This window comes from Saimiri boliviensis, chromosome 2, assembly GCF_048565385.1.
Source record: "Saimiri boliviensis isolate mSaiBol1 chromosome 2, mSaiBol1.pri, whole genome shotgun sequence".
NCBI lineage: Eukaryota > Metazoa > Chordata > Mammalia > Primates > Cebidae > Saimiri > Saimiri boliviensis.
In genome coordinates, this window is record NC_133450.1 from 112831412 (window position 1) to 112854045 (window position 22634).

A 22634-nucleotide genomic window follows, 5' to 3' on the forward strand; every position below is an offset into this window, starting at 1 on the left:
TGTAATCCCAGCACTTTGGGAGGCCGAGGCGGGTGGATCACGAGGTCGAGAGATCGAGACCAACCTGGTCAACATGGTGAAACCCCGTCTCTACTAAAAATACAAAAAATTTGCTGGGCATGGTGGCACGTGCCTGTAATCCCAGCTACTCAGGAGGCTGAGGCAGGAGAATTGCCTGAACCCAGGAGGCGGAGGTTGCGGTGAGCCGAGATCGCGCCATTGCACTCCAGCCTGGGTAACAAGAGCGAAACTCTGTCTCAAAAAAAATAAATAAATAAAATAAAATAAAATAACTTTTTTTTTTTTTTTTTTTTTTTTGAGATGGAGTGTCACTCTTGTTACCCAGGCTGGAGTGCAATGGCACGATCTCGGCTCGCCGCAACCTCCGCCTCCTGGGTTCAGGGAATAATCCTGCCTAAGCCTCCTGAGTTGCTGGGATTATAGGCACGCGCCACGATGCCCAGCTAATGTTTTGTATTTTTAGTAGAGACGGGGTTTCACCATGTTGACCAGGATGATCTCGATCTCTTGACCTCGTGATCCACCCGCCTCCGCCTCCCAAAGTGCTGGATTACAGGCTTGAGCCACCACAGAACGTTGCTCTGTTGCCCAGGCTGGACTGCAGTGGCGTGATCTTGGCTCAATGCAACCTCTGCCTCCTGGGTTCAAGTGAGTGATTCTCTTGCCTCAACCTCCTGAGTAGCTGGGACTAGAGGCCCAGGACACCGTGTGTGGATAACTTTTGTCTTTTTAGTAGAGATGAGGTTTCACCATGTTAGCCAAGCTGGTCCTGAATTCCTGGCCTCAATTGATCTGCCTGCTTTGGCCTCCCAAAGTGCTGGGATTACAGGTGTGAGCCACTGTGTCTGGCCTGTATTGTTGTAATTCTTTATAATGGACATGTATCATCTTTTTTTCTTATTTTTTAATTTTTTTTTTCAAAGACGGGGTTTCACCATATTGGTCAGTCTGGTCTCGAACTTCTGACCTCAGGTGATCCACCCGCCTCAGCCTCCCAAAGTGCTGGGATTACAGGCGTGAGCCACCGCGCCCAGCAACATGTATCATTTTTACAAAAACATTTGAGTGTGTGGCATGTGGCAGTTTCATCTGTCAGGCTGCACATGACTGGTTGATTACAGTATGAAGCCCAATCCCCAAGCTGTGGCCCAGGTGGCTTGGAATTGTCTTTGCAATAACATCATGGCAACTGGATTGGTTATGCATTAATTATGTTGATTGCTTGGTAACAATGTCAATCTATGGAAATGTTATTAAACCGGAAAAGGATACATCCAGAAGAGGGTACATCCAGATATTTCTGGGTAAACAATTTATTTTTGAATCTTCAATTTGGCTTTTATTTTAAAATACTTTTAGCATAGAACAGTCATAGGGCAGAAAATAATAAAACACAAAGAAATGGAACATGTCAAGTACCTAGACATAAAAATTAATACGATAGCATAGACCCAGGTTATGGGAAACAGTCTGTAAAATTCTATTCATTAAACACAATTTGAAAAAAAAAGCTCTTTCCCAGTGTACCACTGTTGTCCTACCTGCTTTGATTTCCTTTTAATCCCTATGTAAAGGGTAAATTTAGTTGCTTTACTTAAAATTATCAGCTTCAGTTTTGGTAAAAATTACCATGCCCTTACAATCTCAACCAGAGTTATCAAAAATATGAGCCCAAGTAGTTATGCTGCCCTAAACAATTTACTGAAGCATGTATTGGCAAGTATTTCTGCTGATGTCAACTTTTCTTCATTTGTTCTTTTCATTTTTTTTGTTGTGATATATAATTGTGCCATTAAAAAGCCTATAAATGAGGCCGGGTGCGGTGGCTCATGCCTGTAATCCTAGGACTTTGGGAGGCCGAGGTGGGTGGATCACCTGAGGTCAGGAGTTTGAGACCAGCCTGGCCATCAGGGTGAAACCCCATCTTAAAAAAAAAAAAAAAAAAGCCTCTAAATGTTCTGCTTCTTTCTTTTAGCTAAGGAAGGAAAGATGATATCATGCTCTTTTTTTTTTTTCTTTTGGAGATGGAGTCTCGCACTGCCACCCCAGGCTGTAGTGCAGTGGCATTATCTCAGCTCACTGCAATCTCCACCTTCTTCCTGGGTTCAAGCAATTCTCCTGCCTCAGCCTCCTGAGTAGCTGGGACTACAGGCGTGTGCCACCATGCCCATCTAATTTTTTTGTATTTTTAGTAGAGACGGGGTTTCACCATGTTGGCCAGGATGGTCTTGATCTCCTGACCTTGTGATCTGCCTGCCTCGGCCTCCCAAAGTGCTGGGATTACAGGTGTGAGCCGCTGTGCCTGGCCCAATCATGCCCATTTTTTAAAACAAAGAAGGCAGCTGGGCTTGGTGGTTCATGCCTATAATCCCAGCACTTTGGGAGGCCGAGGCGGGTGGATCACGAGGTCAAGAGATCGAGACTATTCTGGTCAACATGGTGAAACGCTGTCTCTACTATATATACAAAAAGTTAGCTGGGCATGGTGGTGCACACCTGTAGTCCCAGCTACTTGGGAGACTGAGGCAGGAGAATTGCTTGAACCCAGGAGATGACGGAGGTTGCGGTGAGCCGAGATCGTGCCATTGCACTCCAGCCTGGGTAACAAGAGCGAAACTCTGTCTCAAAAAAACAAACAAAACAAACAAACAAAAAAAAAAAACAAGCCAAGCCTGTCTTGCCCAATTTATTAGGGTTTTCAGTTTCCTATGTATGAGAGTTGGTGCTTGCAATGATCCTTTTCTCATCATTCCAAAAAGATGAATAGAACTGAATTATTCAGATTTTATTCTTCTTGTCTGTTACAGATATGAGAAAAGGAAAAATAACTTTGTTCCCCTAAAAATATTTTAAAATTCATAGATCTCTTTATTAATTTTCAAGCGTTTGGATGCTTAAGGTAATTTGAAGACAGCTTTTGGAATCAATTAGCATGGATCCCAGCAGTGACTACCATTTCCTCAACCAGATCTTGTGGAGAAGGGTGAAACTCACGTTGGTCTGTGGCATCTTCGAGGGTGTGCTTCAGCATGTTGACCGTAACAAGATTGTTGTCCTGAAGAAAGGTCTTGTTCTATTTCTCATAATGTTCTGCCTTTGAAGAGATTAATGATTGAGTTTCAGTGATAGGTTTAGGCTCCATTAGCAAGTGGGAGGGTGGCATCATTCCTATTTTAGGGAAGGTGTGGGAGGAAGGTTAGAATACTGTTTTTCCCAAACAGAATAATGTGACTGTATATGCTAGTTTGTCCCTACTTCTATATTTTTGACATGATAGCAGGAATTTTCAATATAAAAAGTTTTTTTAATTAAAAAAACATTTTTTTAAATTTGTTTTTTGTTTTTGAGATAGCGTCTTGCTCTGTCGCTCTGTCTGAGGTACAGTGGCATGATCTTGGCTCACAGCAACCTCCACCTCCTGGGTTCAAGCAATTCTCCTGCTTCAGCCTCCCAAGTAGCTGGGATTACAGGTGCATGCTACCACACCTGGCTAATTTTTGCATTTTTCATAGAGACAGGGTTTTACCATGTTGGGCAGGCTGATCTCAAACTCCTGACCTCAGGTGATCTGTCTACCTCAGCCTCCCAAAGTGCTGGGATTATAGGCATGAGCCACCACGCCCAGCCCGCCCCCCCCCCGCCCCGCCTTTTTTTTTTCTCTGAGATAGACTCTTGCTCTTGTCACCCAGGCTGGAGTGCAGTGGTGCCATCTTGGCTCACTGAAATCTCCGTCTTTGAGGTTCAAGCAGTTCTCCTGTCTCAGCCTTCCAAGTAGCTGTCATTACAGGTGCCCACCACCACGCCTGGCTAATATTTGTATTTTTAGTAGAGACAGGGTTTCACTGTGTTAGCCAGGCTGGTCTCAAACTCAGGACCTAAGGTGATCTGCCCACCTCAGCCTCCCAAAGTGCTGGGATTACAGACATAAGCCACTGTGCCCGACCCTTTAATTTCTTTCCGTATGCATTTTGAAATTAAAAATAACCACCACATTAGTTACAATTGCTTTTGACTTCAGCAGATGAGTTCACACAGTAAGGGGTTAATTTTTCTCATACAAAAAGTACAGAGGTAGGCAGCTGAAGAATAGTGCAATGGCTGAAAGACACCAGCAGAGACCAGGTGCCTTTTGCTCCTGCTCTGCCATGTCAGTGATCATCTCTTATCCTCATGGTCACCAGTAGAGCCTCTACACCTCCCAGCTTCAATTCTTGTTTATCATAAAGGATAAAGCTCAAGAACAGGCAAATGCAAGAGATACATAGGGCAATCTTGTTGTTTTTTTTTTAAGACAAAGTCAGGCTCTGCTACTCAGGCTGGATTGCAATGGCATGGTGTGATCACGGCTCATTGCAGCCTCAACTACCCAGGGTCAAGTGATTCTCCCACCTCAGCCTCCTGAGTAGCTGGGACTACACTTGTACAACACCTCACCTGGCTAATTTTTTTAATCTTTATTTTTTGTAGAGACAGGATCTCCCTGTGTTGCCCAGGCTGGTCTTAAACTCCTGGGCTTAAGTGATTCTCCATGGCCTCCAAAATGCTAGTTTTATGTTAATTTTTTTTTCTGATTTAATGTTTCTTTTTTTTATGGGAAAGGGAGATGGAATTTCCATGTTCTCTTTGGTTGTGCCACCCTCCCAGTACCTCCATGTCTGGTAATCTGGAAGCTTCAATATATAGAGTATCCTGGTATCACAAGTTTCAGATTCATCATTGAAACATGTATAAATTGCATTTGATAGGTTAATGTTATTAAGTCATACTTTGAGTTAAAATAGACTTTTAGGGGCTAGGATGGGATTGTAACAGGTTTCTGCAACATTAATTCATTTAGTAATCATGTATTGATTGTTTTGTGTCTCAGGAACTCTGCTTGGTACCAGGGACACATATAGAAAGAAGGTGGTCCCTGTTCTCAAAAAACTTGGTCAAGACTATAATCCTAGCTGTCTGGGAGGGTAAGGCAGAATTGCTTGAGGCCAGGAGTTTAATACGAGCCCGGGCAACATAGCAAAACCACATCTGTAAAAAAAAAATTTTTTTTTTTTTTTTTGAGACGGAGTTTTGCTCTTGTTACCCAGGCTGGAGTGCAATGGCACGATCTCAGCTCACTGCAACCTCCGCCTCCTGGGTTCAGGCAATTCTCCTGCCTCAGCCTCCTGAGTAGCTGGGATTACAGGCACACGCCACCATGCCCAGCTAATTTTTTGTATTTTTAGTAGAGACAGGGTTTCACTATGTTGACCGGGATGGTCTCGATCTCTTGACCTCGTGATCCACCAGCCTCAGCCTCCCAAAGTACTGGGATTACAGGCTTGAGCCACTGCGCCCAGCCCAAAAAAAAAATTTTTTTTTTTTTTTTTTTTTGAGACGGAGTTTCGCTCTTGTTACCCAGGCTGGAGTGCAATGGCGCGATCTTGGCTCACCGCAACCTCCGCCTCCTGGGTTCAGGCAATTCTCCTGCCTCAGCCTCCTGAGTAGCTGGGATTACAGGCACGCACCACCATGCCCAGCTAATTTTTTTGTATTTTTAGTAGAGACGGGGTTTCACCTTGTTGACCAAGATGGTCTCGATCTCTTGACCTTGTGATCCACCCGCCTCGGCCTCCCAAAGTGCTGGGATTACAGGCTTGAGCCACTGCGCCCGGCCCCCCAAAATTTTTTTTAATTAATTTTTTTTTCTTTTTTAAAAAATTGAGATGGAGCCGGGCGCAGTGGCTCAAGCCTGTAATCCCAGCACTTTGGGAGGCTGAGGTGGGCGGATCACGAGGTCAGGGGTTCGAGACTGACCCCTGATCACGTTGATCAGGTTTCAGCCTGACCAACATGGTGAAACCCCGTCTCTCTCTAAAAATAATAATAATAATTAAATAAATAAAAGAACAAAAGGAAATAGCATGATGCCTGGCTCAGTGGGTGCTCAATATGGTAGTTCTAGGCAATTAGTAGGAAAAGAATCACAGTGTCTTACAACTAAAGAAGAAAGAAGAGAAGGTTCCGCTCGCTCACACCCGCACCGTGGCTCACACCTATAATCCCAGCCCTTTGAAAGGCTGAGGTGGGAAGATCACTTGAGGCCAGGAGTTAAAAAGAAAATAGAGAACAACACTATTGTCAAAGGTTGCAGGAAAGTAAAGGAAGATAAGATTGCAAAACCCATTTTTTTGAATTTGACAAATAAGTAGTTGGTGATCTTTGACCCTGTTTAGAATATATTCAGTGGAACAGTGAGGGTGGAACTCAATTATTTGGATTGCTGAGAGGTGTGAAAAAAGACAGCTGCTATGAATACTTCCATCTAGGAAAACGACAGCACATTGTAGAGATGGTGCCCAACCTTCTAACTTGCTGATCTACTCGTAGGAGAGCCAGGATTTAGATCATTGTCCTTAATGATACTTTTGAGTGTGTAGCATGACATGAAGCAGGTGTGGACACTAGAAGTTATGGGCTGCCTTAAATTTTTTTTCTGGAGTTGAGTAAAATTAAATAAAAAGGCAAAGGCCTTAGAATATTCTCAGGAGAATTATAAATTCTGTATACTATCCTTTTTAGTTTCTCCTGAAACATAATGGGGTTTCCCTTGTTTTTTATACTACTTATTTAAAGACTTGTTTTTATACTACTTGTTATTATTGACTTCATTCCTTGGGAAAAATAGTTTAGAGATTTTTTTTAAATAAAACTCAGACTTGGGAAATTTTGAGAGGCAATCATATTTTCATAGAGTTTTAGGAAACTATTATTTGTTATTAACCGAATGAACTATTTTCTCTAACAGTGAAGAATGTGGAGACAGGTCGGAGCGTCCCAGGAGTGAAGATGTTTTTTGGGCATGAGATTGTGAATGGTGAGACCCCCATGTTCCTTGAATGCTAGTACTAAGATTTCCAGCAGTAGTAAACTTACTTCTGTGCCTCATTCCAATATTTGAAATGAAATAGGGTATTGTCTTGCCTTTAATGTTTCACTTATGAATTCTTAAAGTTGGTATTTGAGAAGTGACCCTTTTCTTACTGTTTCTGTGGGCACCCTTTGAGTATAATAGTCTTACTGAATTATAGTCATTTTGGTTTTACAATGTCAGATCTGTTGGTGCTTATCACTAGCGACTTGGGCCAGCAGGCAGTTAGGAATATGAACAGGAAGGGATTGTCTTGCTAAGCAAGCTATTTAAAATGCTACCGCCAGGCGCGGTGGCTCAAGCCTGTAATCCCAGCACTTTGGGAGGCCGAGGCGGGTGGATCACGAGGTCGAGAGATCGAGACCATCCTGGTCAACAAGGTGAAACCCCATCTCTACTAAAAGTGCAAAAAATTAGCTGGGCATGGTGGCACGTGCCTGTAATCCCAGCTACTCAGGAGGCTGAGGCAGGAGAATTGCCTGAGCCCAGGAGGCAGAGGTTGCGGTGAGCCGAGATCGCGCCATTGCACTCCAGCCTGGGTAACAAGGGCGAAACTCCGTCTCAAAAAAAATAAAATAAAATAAAATAAAATGCTACCATTTTACAGTCGATTCACAATTCCTCATCCAAAACCTTGGAGCCAGATGTCTCAGAATCAAGAATTGTTCTGGACTTTTGGAAAATGTAACAGCATATATAATGTTCATATTACATAACACTTCCAGAAAGTATGGGCAGTACTATACAGTACTCTATAATACAACACATTTCTCCAGAGAAATGGGTGGACAATCATACTAAGTGAAATAAAATCAAACTATAAATAGCATATCAGGTCCAGTTCTGCCACGAAAAGTTACACAAAATTTTGGTTTTCAGAGCTTTTTGGACTTTGAAATGGCAGGAAACAGCCTTATTCTTTATTTCTGCTAGCACAAACCATTTAGCAAGAGTAGGTACAATTGTCTGAAAGAGTAGGTATAAATGTCTTGCTTTCAAGGACTCACGAGCTTTCTGCTTCTGCCCTTTAAGGAGGAGTACAGATCAGGAGCTGGGTAGAGGGGGCAGAGGAATGAGAGTTCTGGGACCTCTTAGGGCTGTGCACGTCTCACTTTGGGGCAGATATGAGGAAAGGAAAGGACTCCTATAAATGAGACTTCACTACTGCTTGAAAGATTGCTTTGTTTTGTGAGAAAACTAGAATTTAGGAGGAAATGAAAATCTCATCAAATTAATGACTGCCAATCCTGAGCCACTTCAGATAATGTAAGTCTCATCAGGTACCTAACTATTCTTTCTCATTGAGTATGCTGTCATGAACACTCAGTCCCTTGAATACTCTTTTATAATGATAGGGATAGTGGTGGTAGTTAGAGATCTTAATTGTATTTTCACTATCAGCCTTTGCAGTGAAACAGAGCTCTGGACTGGAGCAAAGCTAGGCTGTGAATGGGTTTGTAGAGAGAAGTGAAGGAATCACTACTATCATCTCCCCAACTGAGAAGTCTGATGGCTGACCAGCTTCTTGATTTGTATACACGGAATTCATTGCCTCCTAAATTCTTATCCAGGATTTGGCCTTCGTTCATCCTTTTTTTTTTTTTGAGATGGAGTTTCGCTCTTGTTACCCAGGCTGGAGTGCAATGGCGCGATCTCGGCTTACCGCAACCTCCACCTCCTGGGTTCAGGCAATTCTCCTGCCTCAGCCTCCTGAGTAGCTGGGATTACAGGCACACGCCACCATGCCCAGCTAATTTTTTGTATTTTTAGTAGAGATGGGGTTTCACCATGTTGGTCAGGATGGTCTCGATCTCTCGACCTCGTGATCCACCCACCTCGGCCTCCCAAAGTGCTGAGATTACAGGCTTGAGCCACCGCGCCCAGCTCCTCTTTTTTTTTTTTTTAGATGGAGTCTTGTTCTGTCACTCAGGTTGGAGTGCAGTGGCATGATATTGGCTCACTGCAACCCTTGTCTCCAGGGTTCAAGCGATTCTCATGCCTCAGCCTTCTGAGTAGCTGGGATTACAGGCACCCACCGCCATGCCTGGCTAACTTGTGTGTTTGTGTGTGTGTGTGTGTGTGTGCATATATATATATATATGTATATATATATATAATTTTTAGATGGATTCTCACTCTTTGGCCCAGGCTAGAATGTAGTGGCACGGTTTTGGCTCACTGCAATCTCCATCTCCTGGGTTCAAGCAATTCTGCTGCCTCAGCCTCCCCAGGAGCTGGGATTACAGGCATGTGCCACCACACCACACCCAGCTAATTTTTTTGTATTTTTAGTAGAAACAGGGTTTCACCATGTTGGTCAGATTGGTCTCAAACTCCTGACCTCAAATGATTTGCCTCCTCAGCCTCCAAAGTGCTGGGATTACAGGCGTAAGTCACTGCACCCAACCCAATTTTTCAATTTTTTTTAGTAGAGACAGGGTTTCTCCGTGTTGGCCAGGCTGGTCTTGAACTCGTGACCTCAGGTGATCTGCCTGCCTCAGCCTCCCAGAGTGCTGGAATTATAGGCTTTGTTCATTTTTAAGCTCAAATGATAGTCATTTCTTCCTTTGTTCTGTGGCCCAGTTAACGACGGACGAGTCTCCCCAAAAAGCACCTTCAATAAGAATTGTCACCAGGCACGGTGGCTCATGCTTGTAATCCCAACACTTTGGGATGACAAGGCAGGCAGATCACAAGGTCAGGAGATTGAGGCCATCCTGGCCAACATGGTGAAACCCCATCTCTACTAAAAATATATAAATTAGGTGGGCATAGTGGTGTGTGCCTATAATCCTAGCTACTCAGGAGGCTGAGGCAAGAGAATTGCTTGAACCAGGGAGTTGGAGGTTGCAGTGAGCCAAGATTGTGCTATTGCACTCCAGCCTGCCCACACAGCAAGATTCCATCTCAAAAAAAAAAAAAAAAAAAAAAAAAAAATTGTCAAGATGAAGGATAATCATGGCTAATCAGCAATTTTTTTAGTCAATTTTACCTTTTCTCTGCCCCAGATTCAATACTTCTAGATAGTTCAGAGAAAAGAGACATTTGAAACATAGAGGCTTTTTGCTGGAAAAGTACCTTAGTGAGGCTGATCGCGGTGGCTTACGCCTGTAATCCTAGCATTTTAGGAGGCTGACATGGGCAGACCACCAGGTCAAGAGATGGAGACCATTCTGGCCAACATGGTGAAGCCCTGTCTCTACTAAAAATTTAAAAATTAGCTGGGAGTGGTGGTGCACACCTGTAGTCCCAGTTATTCGGGAGACTGAGACAGGAGAATCGCTTGAACCTGGGAGGCGGAAGTTGCAGTGAGCAGAGATTGCGCCACTGCACTCCAGCCTGGAGATAGAGCCCAAGACTCTGTCTCAAAAAAAAAAAAAAAAAAGTAGCTAAATATACTTCATTGAATGTAAGATGCCATTAATTATAAGGCACACTATTCCTTTTTGCATTGTAAGAAAGAAAAAGAAGCTGTCAATTAAAGTTTCTTGTAATCACATCAAATTTCAGATGTTTATTCTATTTAATTTTTCTTAATACATGTTACATGGGTCTAGAACCAACAGACTATTTTCAGGTGTTTAAAATGTGTATCTTAGAATCAGCAGAACACATTAGCCAGGTATGGTGGAGCATACCTGTAATTCCAGCTATTTAGGAGGCCTAGGCACAAGAATTGCTTGACCCAGGGAGGCAGAAGTTGCTGTGAGCTGAGATCAGGTCACTGCACTCCAGGCTAGGTGACAGAGTGAGACTCCATCTCAAAAATAAGAATCAGTGGAATATAGTATTCTACATTTCCTGCATAATTAGGTTAAAAACAAAAATATTTCACAATCTCCATGGAATATTTCTCTCATACTTCTTTTGGTATTTCCATTAAAGCCTTCATTACCTTTCATGTCACTGAACTTTTAATGTGCTAGCCTGTGAGAGTGCTAGGGACAGATTTGTGAATAATTTAAGAGAAAACCCTCAAACAGTGTACCATGTGAGAGGAGGTGCATTAAGATTAGGATGAGTGGGAAAGAAATGTCTAGAACTAATTTGAATGACCACAAAGCTACCCTAGAAGAAAAAGGGTGAAGGAGATACATAGAAAGGTTCCTAATCCTTCTAAATAATCCAGAAGCTTTGTAGGGATGTAATATTGAGAGTCTTTGACACCTTAGATAGTCTTTTCTGTTGTGTTTATTGCTGGCCAGTAAAAGCCTCTATAGACTAACATTTCATTTCCAATTATTGCAGTACATGGTTAAACTGGGGATGTGTGGGTAGCAGAGTAGTTAATTTATTTCAGATTGGAGACTCTGTTGGAAGCCATTTGGTTATTTTACAGTGGAACTACTAGATGAAGTGGAACAAGGCTCAGTGAGAGAAAACACATCATCTGTTAGGTAAGATGGAATCATTTTCTTATGATGTTTCCCAAATGTGCACATTAGGGAAGAAAGCATTAACTCTAATTCACTAGCTGCTTAATTCCTTGGCATGAGGAAATGTAAATGAGAAGAGATATATAGGCTGGGCGCGGTGGCTCAGGCCTGTAATCCCAGCTCTTTGGGAGGCTGAGGTAGGCAGATCACTAGGTCAGGAGTTCGAGACCAGTCTGGCCAACATAGTGAAACCTCATCTTGACTAAAAATACAAAAAATTAGCTGGATGTGGTAGTGTGCTGAGGCAGGAGAATCGAGTGAATCCAGGAGGTGGAGGTTGCAGTGAGCCCAGATCGCACCATTGCACTCCAGCCTGGGTGACAGTGTGTGACTCCGTATCAAAAAAAAAGTGTGTGTGAGTGTGTGTGTGTGTGTGTGTGTGTGTGTGTTCATCCATGTTAGATAGCACCCTCAAATCAATGTAAGCAGTGGATGAATGGGTCCTCTGGTTAATGAAGGACCACAGCCCTTAACGTTAATGTGTGGCAGAATCTGTGTGTGGCATCAGCAACAAAGAACAAGTCCATCTGGATGTTGTTTCTTGTAAGGATAGTCTAAATGCAGAAAGAACTGGGATGGAGAAAATGAAAGTTGAAGTCCTAAATGTATGTGAGTCTGTTTCTCCTGCCCCTGAAGCACCAACTACCTCTCTGCTGAATGACCTCAAGTACAGCCCATCAGGTGAGTACAGCAGCTCTGAATTTTCTAGGCTCTCCTTTTTTTGAAACCAAGTCAGTCAAATTCAACTAGACTCTCTTCACTGTTTAGGGTTGGTATAACCCTGAATCAAGATGCTCTATAGAATGCTTAGCTGAGCCATTGCTTCTGGGTTCTGAATTAAGATAAAATACTGTGATTTACTTTTTAATTTAATAATTGAGTTCATACTGCGTGTGCACTCATTTATTGGGGCATATTCATTCATTGGGGATTCTGAAGTATGGTATCCCTCCCCTTATTGAGCAGCATACAGATGCTAAATAATATAAATAAATAAAATATATAGTGTAATAGTGTCAAATGCTAAGGAGGAAAAAAATAAAAGAGAAGTAATACGTAGGGATGGTGGTTTTGCAATTTTAGGGTATCCAGGACAAGTCTTGCTGAAATGATAATATTTGTGTAAAGATCTGAAGGAGGTGAGGGACCAAGCTCTACGGATATCTTGGGGAAATGTGCTTTAGGCTGGGGAAAAAAAAAAAGCAAATATAAAGTCACTGAGATAGGAACATACCAGGGTCTTGAAAGAACAGCAAGGAGATCAGAGCAGCTGGAGCAGGGAGAGAAGCAGTACATGAGATGGAACAGGTGAGTCAAAGAGGAGTTCTTAAAGCATTGCGAGGACTTAAACTTTTTTCTGTCCCCCAGGCTGGAGTGCTGTGGCTTGATCTTGGCTCACTGCAACCTCCCACCTCCCAGGTTCAAGTGATTCTCCTGCCTCAACCTCCTGAGTAGCTGGGGCTATAGGTGTCTCTACTAAAAATACAAAAAAAAAATTTTTAATTTTTTTTTTGTATTTTTAGTAGACACCTTTTTTGTATTTTTAGTAGAGACGGGGTTTCACCATGTTAGCCAGACTGGTCTCAAAACTCCTGATCTAGAGATCCATCTGTCTTGGCCTCTCAAAGTGCTGGGGTTACAGGCATGAGCCACCATGCCCAACTGGGAGTTAAACTTTTACTCTGAAGTGAGATGAGGAACCCTTGGAGGTTTTTTGTTTGTTTGCTTTTATTAAAAACAAAGCAGCCGGGCGCGGTGGCTCAAGCCTGTAATCCCAGCACTTTGGGAGGCCGAGGCGGGTGGATCACAAGGTCGAGAGATCGAGACCATCCTGGTCAACATGGTGAAACCCCGTCTCTACTAAAAATAGAAAAAATTAGCTGGGCATGGTGGCACGTGCCTGTAATCCCAGCTACTCAGGAGGCTGAGGCAGGAGAATTGCCTGAACCCAGGAGGCGGAGGTTGCGGTGAGCCGAGATCGCGCCATTGCACTCCAGCCTGGGTAACAAGAGCAAAACTCCGTCTCAAAAAAAAAAAAAAAAAAAAAAAAAAACAAAAAAAACAAAGCAGGCTAGGGTCTCATGCCTGTAATCCTGGCACTTTGGGAGGCCAAGGCTGCTGGATCATAAGGTCAAGTGATTGAGATCATCCTGGCCAACATGGTGAAACCCCATCTCTACTAAAAATATAAAAATTAGCCAGGTGTGGTGGCATATGCCTATAATCTTAGCTGCTTGGGAGGCTGAGGCAGGAGAATCACTTGAACCCAGGAGGTGGCAGTTGCAGTGAGCTGAGATTATGCTATTGCACACTAGCCTGGCGACAGAGCAAGACTCTGTCTCAAGGAAAATAAACAACAAGGCTGGCCGGGCGCGGTGGCTCAAGCCTGTAATCCCAGCACTTTGGGAGGCCGAGGCGGGTGGATCACGAGGTCGAGAGATCGAGACTATCCTGGTCAGCATGGTGAAACCCCGTCTCTACTAAAAATACAAAAAATTAGCTGGGCATGGTGGCACATGCCTATAATACCAGCTACTCAGGAGGCTGAGGCAGGAGAATTGCCTGAACCCAGGAGGCGGAGGTTGCGGTGAGCCGAGATAGTGCCATTGCACTCCAGCCTGGGTAACAAGAGTGAAACTCCGTCTCAAAAAAAAAAAAAGAAAAAGGGCCGGGCGCGGTGGCTCAAGCCTATAATCCCAGCACTTTGGGAGGCCGAGGCGGGTGGATCACAAGGTCAAGAGATCGAGACCAGCCTGGTCAACATGGTGAAACCCCGTCTCTACTAAAAATACAAAAAATTAGCTGGGCATCGTGGCGCGTGCCTGTAATCCCAGCTACTCAGGAGGCTGAGGCAGGAGAATTGCCTGAACCCGGGAGGCGGAGGTTGCGGTGAGCCGAGATTGCGCCATTGCACTCCAGCCTGGGTAACAAGAGTGAAACTCCGTCTCAAAAAAAAAAAAAAAAAAAAAAAAACAAGGCCAGGCACAAGTGCTTACGCCTGTAATTCTAGCACTTAGGGAGGCCAAGGTGGGAGGATTGTTTGAGGCCAGGAGTTCAAGACCAGCCTGGGCAACATATGGGATCCCATCTCTCTAAAAAAAATAATAAAATAAGGCTGGGCATGGTGGCTTATGCCTGTAATCCCAGCACTTCAAGGGGGCTAAGGTGGGTGCATTGTACAGATTGCCTGAGCCTAGGAGTTCACGTCCTGCCTGGGCAACATGGTGAAACATCTCAATTTAAAGAAAATATTTAAAAATTTTGGCCGGATGTGGTAGCTCATACCTGTAATCCCAGCACTTTGGGAGGCTGAGTCAGGCACATCACCTGAGGTCAGGAGTTCGACACCAGCCTGGGTAACATAGTGAAACCCTGTTTCTACTAAAAACACAAAAATTAGCTGGGTGTGGTGGCAGGCCCCTGTAATCCCAGCTACTCAGGAGGCTAAAATGGGAGAATCGCTTGAACCCAGGAGGTAAAGGTTGCAGTGAGCAGAGATTGCACCATTGCACTCCAGCCTGGGTGACAAGAGGGAAACTCATCTCATAGTGTATTCTTTGAAATATTCAAGATATAAACCTATAAGGAGAGGAACATTACTGGATTATCACAGGACATGTAAACAGTTCAATTGGTGGGGCTTTTGTTTACTCTCACTTGACAAAGAAGATGTTAATTAGTGTTCACTGTGTAATGGGCTAATGCAGGTGATAATGAAATAATATTAGACATTTGAGTTGCAATAGAGTAGGAATATATGCGCATAGCCAAAATTAGTGGGAGAGCTATTTTGTTGCTGAAGAATAGAAATATATCTAATGCCACCTTTGTCCTGTAGAGGAAGAGGAGGTGACATACACAGTCATTGATCAATTCCAGCAGAAGTTTGGTGCTGCAGTAAGTATTGTCCTCAATCATTACTAGTATTACCTGCATGTAGGTATCATGTCTGTGTCTCATACATTTCTTTATCATAAGATTTTTTGCTCTCCCAAGGATGACTTTAAAAAAAAAAGATTTTTTATTTTTTTTTTCTATTAATTCAAGAAAATATTTGGTGGCTGCTATATGCCAGGAACTGTTCTGAGATCTGGGGTAAACAATAATCAAGATAAGACAATGTTCCAGCCCTCAAGGAGCTTATATTCTAATGCAAGACAATAAACAATTTATTATATTTTAGGTGTTAGTAAGTTTTGGGAATAAAAATAAAGTATGGTGAGGGTTGGGAAGGGAGAAAAAAACACATGGTATGGGGACTAGAGTGACAAGGAGGTCCTAATTTATGTGGGATAGGCAGAGAAAACATATCTGAGGAAGTGACATTAGAACAAAGACTTGAGTAAGTAAGGGAGCCAGGTAGATACCAAAGTGAAGAACTTAAAAGTGAAATTAGCAAGTGCAAAGGCCCTGAGGCTGAAATATTCCTGACTTGTGTGGAAGTACAGCAGGGAGGTCAGTGTGACAGGACCACAGTGAAGAAGAATGGTAGGAGATGGAAGGGGGCAGGAGGCAGTTCATTTAAGGCTTTCTGGACGTTGTAAAGACTTTGAATTTGACTTGAGTGACATGGAAAGCCATTGGCAGTTTCAGAGAAGAGTCAGAATTTTTTTTTTTTTTTTTTTGAGACAGGGTTTTGATCTTGTTGCCCAGACTGGAGTGCAATGGTACGATCTCAGCTCGCTACAACCTCTGCCTCCTGGGTTTAAGTGATTCTCTTGCCTCAGCCTCCCAAGTAGGTGGGATTACAGGCATGTGCCACCATGCCTAGCTAATTTTGTGTTTTTAGTAGAGACGCGTTTTTACCACGTTAGTTAGGCTGGTCTCAAACTCCTGACCTCAGAGGATCTGCCCGCCTCAGTCTTCCAAATTGCTGGGATTTCAGGTGTGAGCCACCGCGTCCAGTCTGACTTACATTCTAAAAGTGTCACATAGGATACTATACTTAGGCAATTACTCTATTAGTCTTGTATTAATTTGAGAAATGGCAGCAAGTATCCTGTAGTGTGGTTCACAGATGGGCTTCAGCAAGGTCATTGAGATTTCTGTATAGATGCAAACTTATGTTTGTGTGTACATGGATGCATTTTTTTTTTTCTTCCATCATTCGACTTGACCTTTTTTTTTTTTGAAATGGAGTCCCACCATGTAGCCTAGGCAGGAGTTTGGTAGGCCAGTCTTGGCTCCCCACAACCTCTGCCTCCTGGATTCAAGTGATTCTCTTGCCTCAGCCTCCTAAGTAGCTGGGATTACAGGTGTGCACCACCACCCAGCTAATTTTTGTATTTTTAGTAGTAGAAATGGGGTTTCACCATGTTGGCCAGGTTGGTCTCAAACTCCTCAGCTCAGGTGATCTGCCTGTCTCGGCCTCCCAAAGTGCTGGGGTTACAGGCATGAACCACTCTGCCTGGCCCATGGGTAGATTTTTAAAAGGAGAATTAGCTATCAACAGGTTATTTTTTAACTAAGTCTGAACTGAACAGAAGATTTTTTTTAAACAATTATTTGAAATTTTAAAATAAATTTTTAAAAAATTATTTTAAAACAAAAAGTTTTGAGGCCGGGCACGGTGGCTCACACCAATAATCCCAGCACTTTGGGAGGCCAAGGCGGGTAGATCACAAGGTCAAGAGATTTACATCATCCTGGTCAACAAGGTGAAACCCTGTCTCTATTAAAAAATACAAAAATTAGCTGGGCATGGTGGCGCGCACCTGTAGTCCCAGCTACTCGGGAGGCTGAGGCAGGAGAACTGCTTGAACCAAGGAGGCGGAGGTTGCAGTGAGCCGAGATCACACCATTGCATTTCAGCCTTGGTAACAAGAGCAAAACTCTGTCCCAAAAAAAATAAAACAAAATAAAATAATAAATAAATAATAAAAACAAAAAGTTTTATAAAAAATTATTGAGATATCCATATGCCATACAATTTATTTAGTTAAACAGTTCATTTGTTTTTAGTATATTCACAGAGTTGTATGTAAAACAGCATAATAAATTTTAGAATATTTTCAATATGCCAGAAAGAAACCCCACACACCTTATTCATAACTCCTAATCACTCCTCAGCCCCTGGCAACCACTAAAACAGCCTGGCCATTAATGGTGAAACCCCGTCTCTACCAAAAACACAAACATTAGCCAGGTGTGGTGGTGGGTACCTGTAGTCGCAGCTACTGGGAAGGCTCAGCCAGGAGGAGATGGAGGTTATAGTGAGCCGAGATCATGCCACCGTACTCCAGCCCAGAAGACAGAGCAAACCTCTGTCTCAAAATAAATAAAATAAAATAAAGTAAAATAGTAGTTTTTCTGACAGGCTTTATTTACTTAGCATAATGTTTTCAAGGTTCATCCATATTGTAGCTTATATCAGTATTTCACTTCTTTTTTCACCGTCTTGGCCAGGCTGGTCTTGAACTCCTGATCCTGTGATTCACCCACCTCAGCCTCCCAAAGTGATGGGATTATAGTCATGAGTCACTGCGCCTGGCCTTCACTTCTTTTTATTGCCAAATAATATTTCTTATACATTAAAAAAAAATTTTTTTTGAGACAGGGTCTTTCTCTGTCACCCAGGCTGGAATGCAGTGACAGAATCACAGTTGACTATAGCCTGGACCTTCTAGGCTCAAGCAGTCCTCCCACCTTAGCCTCCCAGGTGGTTGGGACTACAGGCATGTGCCACAACAGCTAGCCAATTTTTAAATATTTTTTGTAGAGACAGTGTCTAGTTATGTTGCTGAGACGTCTCAAACTACTGGGCTCGAGCAATCCACTTGCCTCGGCTTCCCAAAGTGCTGGAATTACAGGCGTGAGTCACCACAACCAGCCACCAAAAAATATTCCATTGTATGGATATACTACATTTTATTTATCCACTCATCATTTGATGGACATTTGGGTTGTTTCTACTTTTTGGCTATTGTGAATAATGCTACTATAAACTTTCATGGACAAGTTTTTGTCTGGACGTTTTTATTTCTTTTGATAGTTACCTAGGAGTGAAATTGCTAGATCATTTGGTAACTCTGTGTTTAACTTTTTTGAGGAATGACCAGACTTTATTTCCAAAGCTGCTGCACCATTTTACATTTCTACCAGAAGTCTGTGAGGGTTCCAGTTTCTTCACATCCTTGCCAACACTTATCTGTAATTTTGATTATAGCCATCCTAGTGGGTATGAAGTGGTATCTTATTGTAGTTTTGATTTGCATTTCTCTGATGGCTAATGATGTTCAACATTTCTATGAGCTTACTAGTCATTTGTATAACTTCTTTGGATAAATATCTATTTAGATCATTTGCCTTTTGAGACAGTCTCACTTTGTAGCTCAGGCTGGAGTGCAGTGGCAAGATCTTGGCTCACTGCAACCTCCACCTCCTAGGATCTCAAGCGATCCTCCCACCACAGCCTTCTGAGTAACTGGGACTACATGTACCACCATGCCCAACTCATTTTTTTTTGAGATGGAGTTTCGCTCTTGTTACCCATGCTGGAGTGCAATGGCGTGATCTCGGCTCACCGCAACCTCCGCCTCCTGTGTTCAGGCAATTCTCCTGCCTCAGCCTCCTGAATAGCTGGGATTACAGGCACGTGCCACCATGCCCAGCTAATGTTTTGTATTTTTAGTAGAGACGGGGTTTCACCTTGTTGACCAGGATGGTCTCGATCTCTTGACCTCGTGATCCACCCGCCTCGGCCTCCCAAAGTGCTAGGATTACAGGCTTGAGCCACCGCACCCGGCTCATTTTTTTTTTTAAGAGATGAGGTCTTGCTATGTTCCCCAAGCTGGTCTTGAACTTCTAGACTCAAGCAATCTGTCTTCCTCAGCCTCCTGAAGTACTGGGATTACAGGCGTGAGCCACCACACCCAGCTTTAATTTTTGTATTTCGTGTAGAGACAGTTTCTCACTATGTTGCCCAGGCTGGTCTCTAACTCCTAGGCTCAAGTAATCTGTCCTCCTCAGCCTAATTACAGGCATGAGCCACTGTGCCCAAACCTTTTCCCATTTTTTAATTGCATTGTAATAATTATTTTTATCATTGAGCTGTAAGAATTATATATGTATAAGCAGATTATTTAAAGGGACCATAACAAAAATAAGAACTTGTGGCCAGGCAGGCCAGGTGTGGTAGCTCAAGCCTGTAATCTCAGCACTTTGGGAGGTCGAGGCGGGTAGATCATGAGGTCAAGAGATCGAGACCATCCTGGTCAACATGGTGAAACCCCACCTCTACTAAAAATACAAAAAATTAGCTGGGCATGGTGGTCCGTGCCTGTAATCCCAGCTACTCAGGAGGCTGAGGCAGGAGAATTGCCTGAACCCAGGAGGCGGAGGTTGCGGTTAGCCAAGATCGTGCCATTGCACTCCAGCCTGGGTAACAAGAGCGAAACTCCATCTCAAAAAAAAAAAAAAAAAAAAAAAAAAAAAAAAAAAAAAAAAAGGAACTTGTGGCCAGGCATGGTGGCTCACTCCTGTAATACCAGCACTTTTGGAGGCCAAGGCAGGCAGATCACTTGAGCCCAAGAGTTAGAGACCAGCCTGGGCAACAAGGCAAAACCCTACCTCTACAGAAAAATACAAAAAATTGGCTGGGCATGGTGGCACATGTCTGTAGTTCCAGCTACCCGGGAGGGTGAGGTGAGCGGATTGGCTGAGACTGGGAGGTCGAGGCTTCAGGAAGCTAAAATAGGAGGTTAGCTTGAGCCCAGGAGTTCCATGCTGCATTGAGCTGTGATCTGCACTCCAGCCTGGGGAACAGCATGAGACCGTCTCAAAAACAAAACAAAACAAAACAAAAAAGCTTTTACTCTGGAAGTTTGAAGAGGTCATTAAGAGTTTTCATCAATAAAAAATTTAGCTGTTGTTGCCCTTTCTGCAGCCATCTTTTGTTGATTGGGGATGAAGCTGAAATTCAGTCCCATTTTCTCATCATTGATGAGAGATGCTTAGAATGTAGAACACTTGCCGGGCGCGGTGGCTCAAGCCTGTAATCCCAGCACTTTGGGAGGCCGAGGCGGGTGGATCACGAGGTCGAGAGATCGAGACCATCCTGGTCAACATGGTGAAACCCCGTCTCTACCAAAAGTGCAAAAAATTAGCTGGGCATGGTGGCACGTGCCTGTAATCCCAGCTACTTAGGAGGCTGAGGCAGGAGAATTGCCTGAGCCCAGGAGGCGGAGGTTGCGGTGAGCCGAGATCGTGCCATTGCACTCCAGCCTGGGTAACAAGGGCGAAACTCCGTCTCAAAAAAAAAAAAAAAAAAAAAAAAGAACGTAGAACACTTGCCAGGCGCGGTGGCTCACGCCTGTAATCCCAGCACTTTGGGAGGCTGAGGCGAGCGGATTACCTAAGGTCAGAAGTTCGAGACCAGCCTGACCAATATGGTGAAACCCCATCTTTAAAAATAAAATAAAATAATAATAAAAATAAAAAATAATAAAAAGAATGTAGAACACTTTATGCTCTCTAAAGGGAGATATCGTGCTAGTGTAAATTACTGTGCCTTTCTGTTCTTGAATAATTTACCTACCTATAAAATGGGAAGAATCTTGTGTCATGCAAACATTTTTATGAATTATGGATTAAGGATTTTAGAATTCTGTAATGAAACAGGCTAAGATTATAAACAATCAAAGGACAAGATTGTGTACCTGGGGTACCACTATTTCAGTTTTTTTGTGTTTGTTTGTTTTTGACAGAGTTTCACTCTGTCACCCAGGCTGAAGTGCATCATCATGGCTCACTGCAGCCTCAGCCTCCCAGGCTCAAGTGACCTTCCCACTTTAGCCTCCAGAGTAGCTGGGGCTACACTTCAGGTGTGCACCACCATGCCTGAATAATTTTTTGTATTTTTTATAGAGACACTGTGTTGCTCAGGCTGGCCTCAAACCCCTGGGGTCAAGCGATCCTCCTGCCTCAGCCTTCCAAAGTGCTGGAATTGCAGGGGTGAGCCACTGCACTTGGCCACTAATTTAGTTTTGAGTAATTCAGTGAATCTGAGGTTTTAAGGCATCTGAAGAGTCCTTGTTTCTGTCTTTCTGAGCAGTGGATACTCTGAGACTTAGCCACCACATATATTTCTTTCAGAATTGCCCTGTGTTACAGCATGCCATAGTTTGCATGAGGAATCTTGTCTTAAAGAAAGATTATAATTCAGGGCTGGGCGCAATGGCTCATGCCTGTAATTCCAGCTCTTTGGGAGTTCGAGACGAGTGGATCACTTGTGATCAGGAGTTCGAGACCAGCCTGACCGACATAGTGAAACCCCTTCTCTATATATACTTTTCTCTATATATATACTTTTGTATTTAGCTGGGCATGGCAGTACACACCTGTAATCCCAGCTACTTGGGAGGTTGAGTCAGGACAATCACTTAAATGCCAGAGTTGGAGGTTGTAGTGAGCCAAGATCATACCATTGCACTCCAGCCTGGGCAACAAGAGTGAAACTCTACCTCAATTTTAAAAAAACCAAACAGATTATGATTCTTTCTCTGTCGCATCAGTAGTAACAAAACATGTCTGAGTTTTCAACTTTTATTGTCATTTGATATATGAGTGATTTATTTTCTGGCTGTGGAACACTTTTCCTAAAACTAAAAAGAGAATCAGAAGTGTTGAGTGCTGATATATGTGTGTATGTGAAACAGACTGTTTTGTATTAATCAAATTTTGTAAGTTTAACAAAGATTATGCACTTTGTTTACTGTAGCCATTGTAATTGTGCCAATCATGATGTTATGATGCCAACATTTATTCCCTGAAATGTTTTTCTTTCCTTCTTTTTCTTACCAGATGCTCCACATCAAGAAGCAGAGTGTCCTGAGCGTGGCAGCAGAAGGAGTGAATGTGTGTCGCCATGGGAAACTGTGCTGGCTGCAGGTAAAAGACTTCTGAAAACTTTTTATTTTGAAGTAATTACAGAGCCACTGGTAGATTTTTTTTTCTTTCTTTTTGAAAATTATATTTTAGAGATAGGGTCTCACTCTGTCACCCAGGCCACAGTGCAGATCATAGTTCACTGCAGCACTGAACTTCTGGGCTCATGCTGTCTATCCTCTCACTTCAGCCTCCTGAGTAGCTGGGACTACAGATAAGTGTTACCACACCAAGCTTTGTTTTTCTGAGATGGGCTCTTGCTGTGTACCCAGGCTGATCTCAAACTCCTGGCCTCATGTAATCCTCTTGCCTTAGTCCCCCTAGTCACTGGGATTATAGGGATAGGTCACTGCACCTGGCACACTGTTAGATCTATGAATTGTCTT

At 43.2% G+C, this 22634-nt stretch overlaps 1 protein-coding gene and 1 long non-coding RNA gene across 2 annotated transcripts in view; one reads left to right on the forward strand and one right to left on the reverse strand.

The window, feature by feature from the left end:
• Positions 1-2953: 2953 nt before the first annotated feature.
• The window catches only part of EXD1 (exonuclease 3'-5' domain containing 1), a 37194-nt gene continuing 17513 nt past the window's right edge, over positions 2954-22634 (forward strand). The window contains exons 1-6 of the mRNA XM_039462916.2: positions 2954-3086; positions 6806-6874; positions 11268-11325; positions 11918-12045; positions 15203-15261; positions 22165-22251. Coding sequence (XP_039318850.1) covers positions 2954-3086; positions 6806-6874; positions 11268-11325; positions 11918-12045; positions 15203-15261; positions 22165-22251 — 534 coding nt within the window. The remainder of the gene's footprint in view (positions 3087-6805; positions 6875-11267; positions 11326-11917; positions 12046-15202; positions 15262-22164; positions 22252-22634) is intronic.
• The window catches only part of LOC120361344 (uncharacterized), a 69000-nt gene continuing 49396 nt past the window's right edge, over positions 3031-22634 (reverse strand). The window contains exon 4 of the long non-coding RNA XR_005577560.2: positions 3031-3115. This is a non-coding gene — a long non-coding RNA (uncharacterized LOC120361344). The remainder of the gene's footprint in view (positions 3116-22634) is intronic.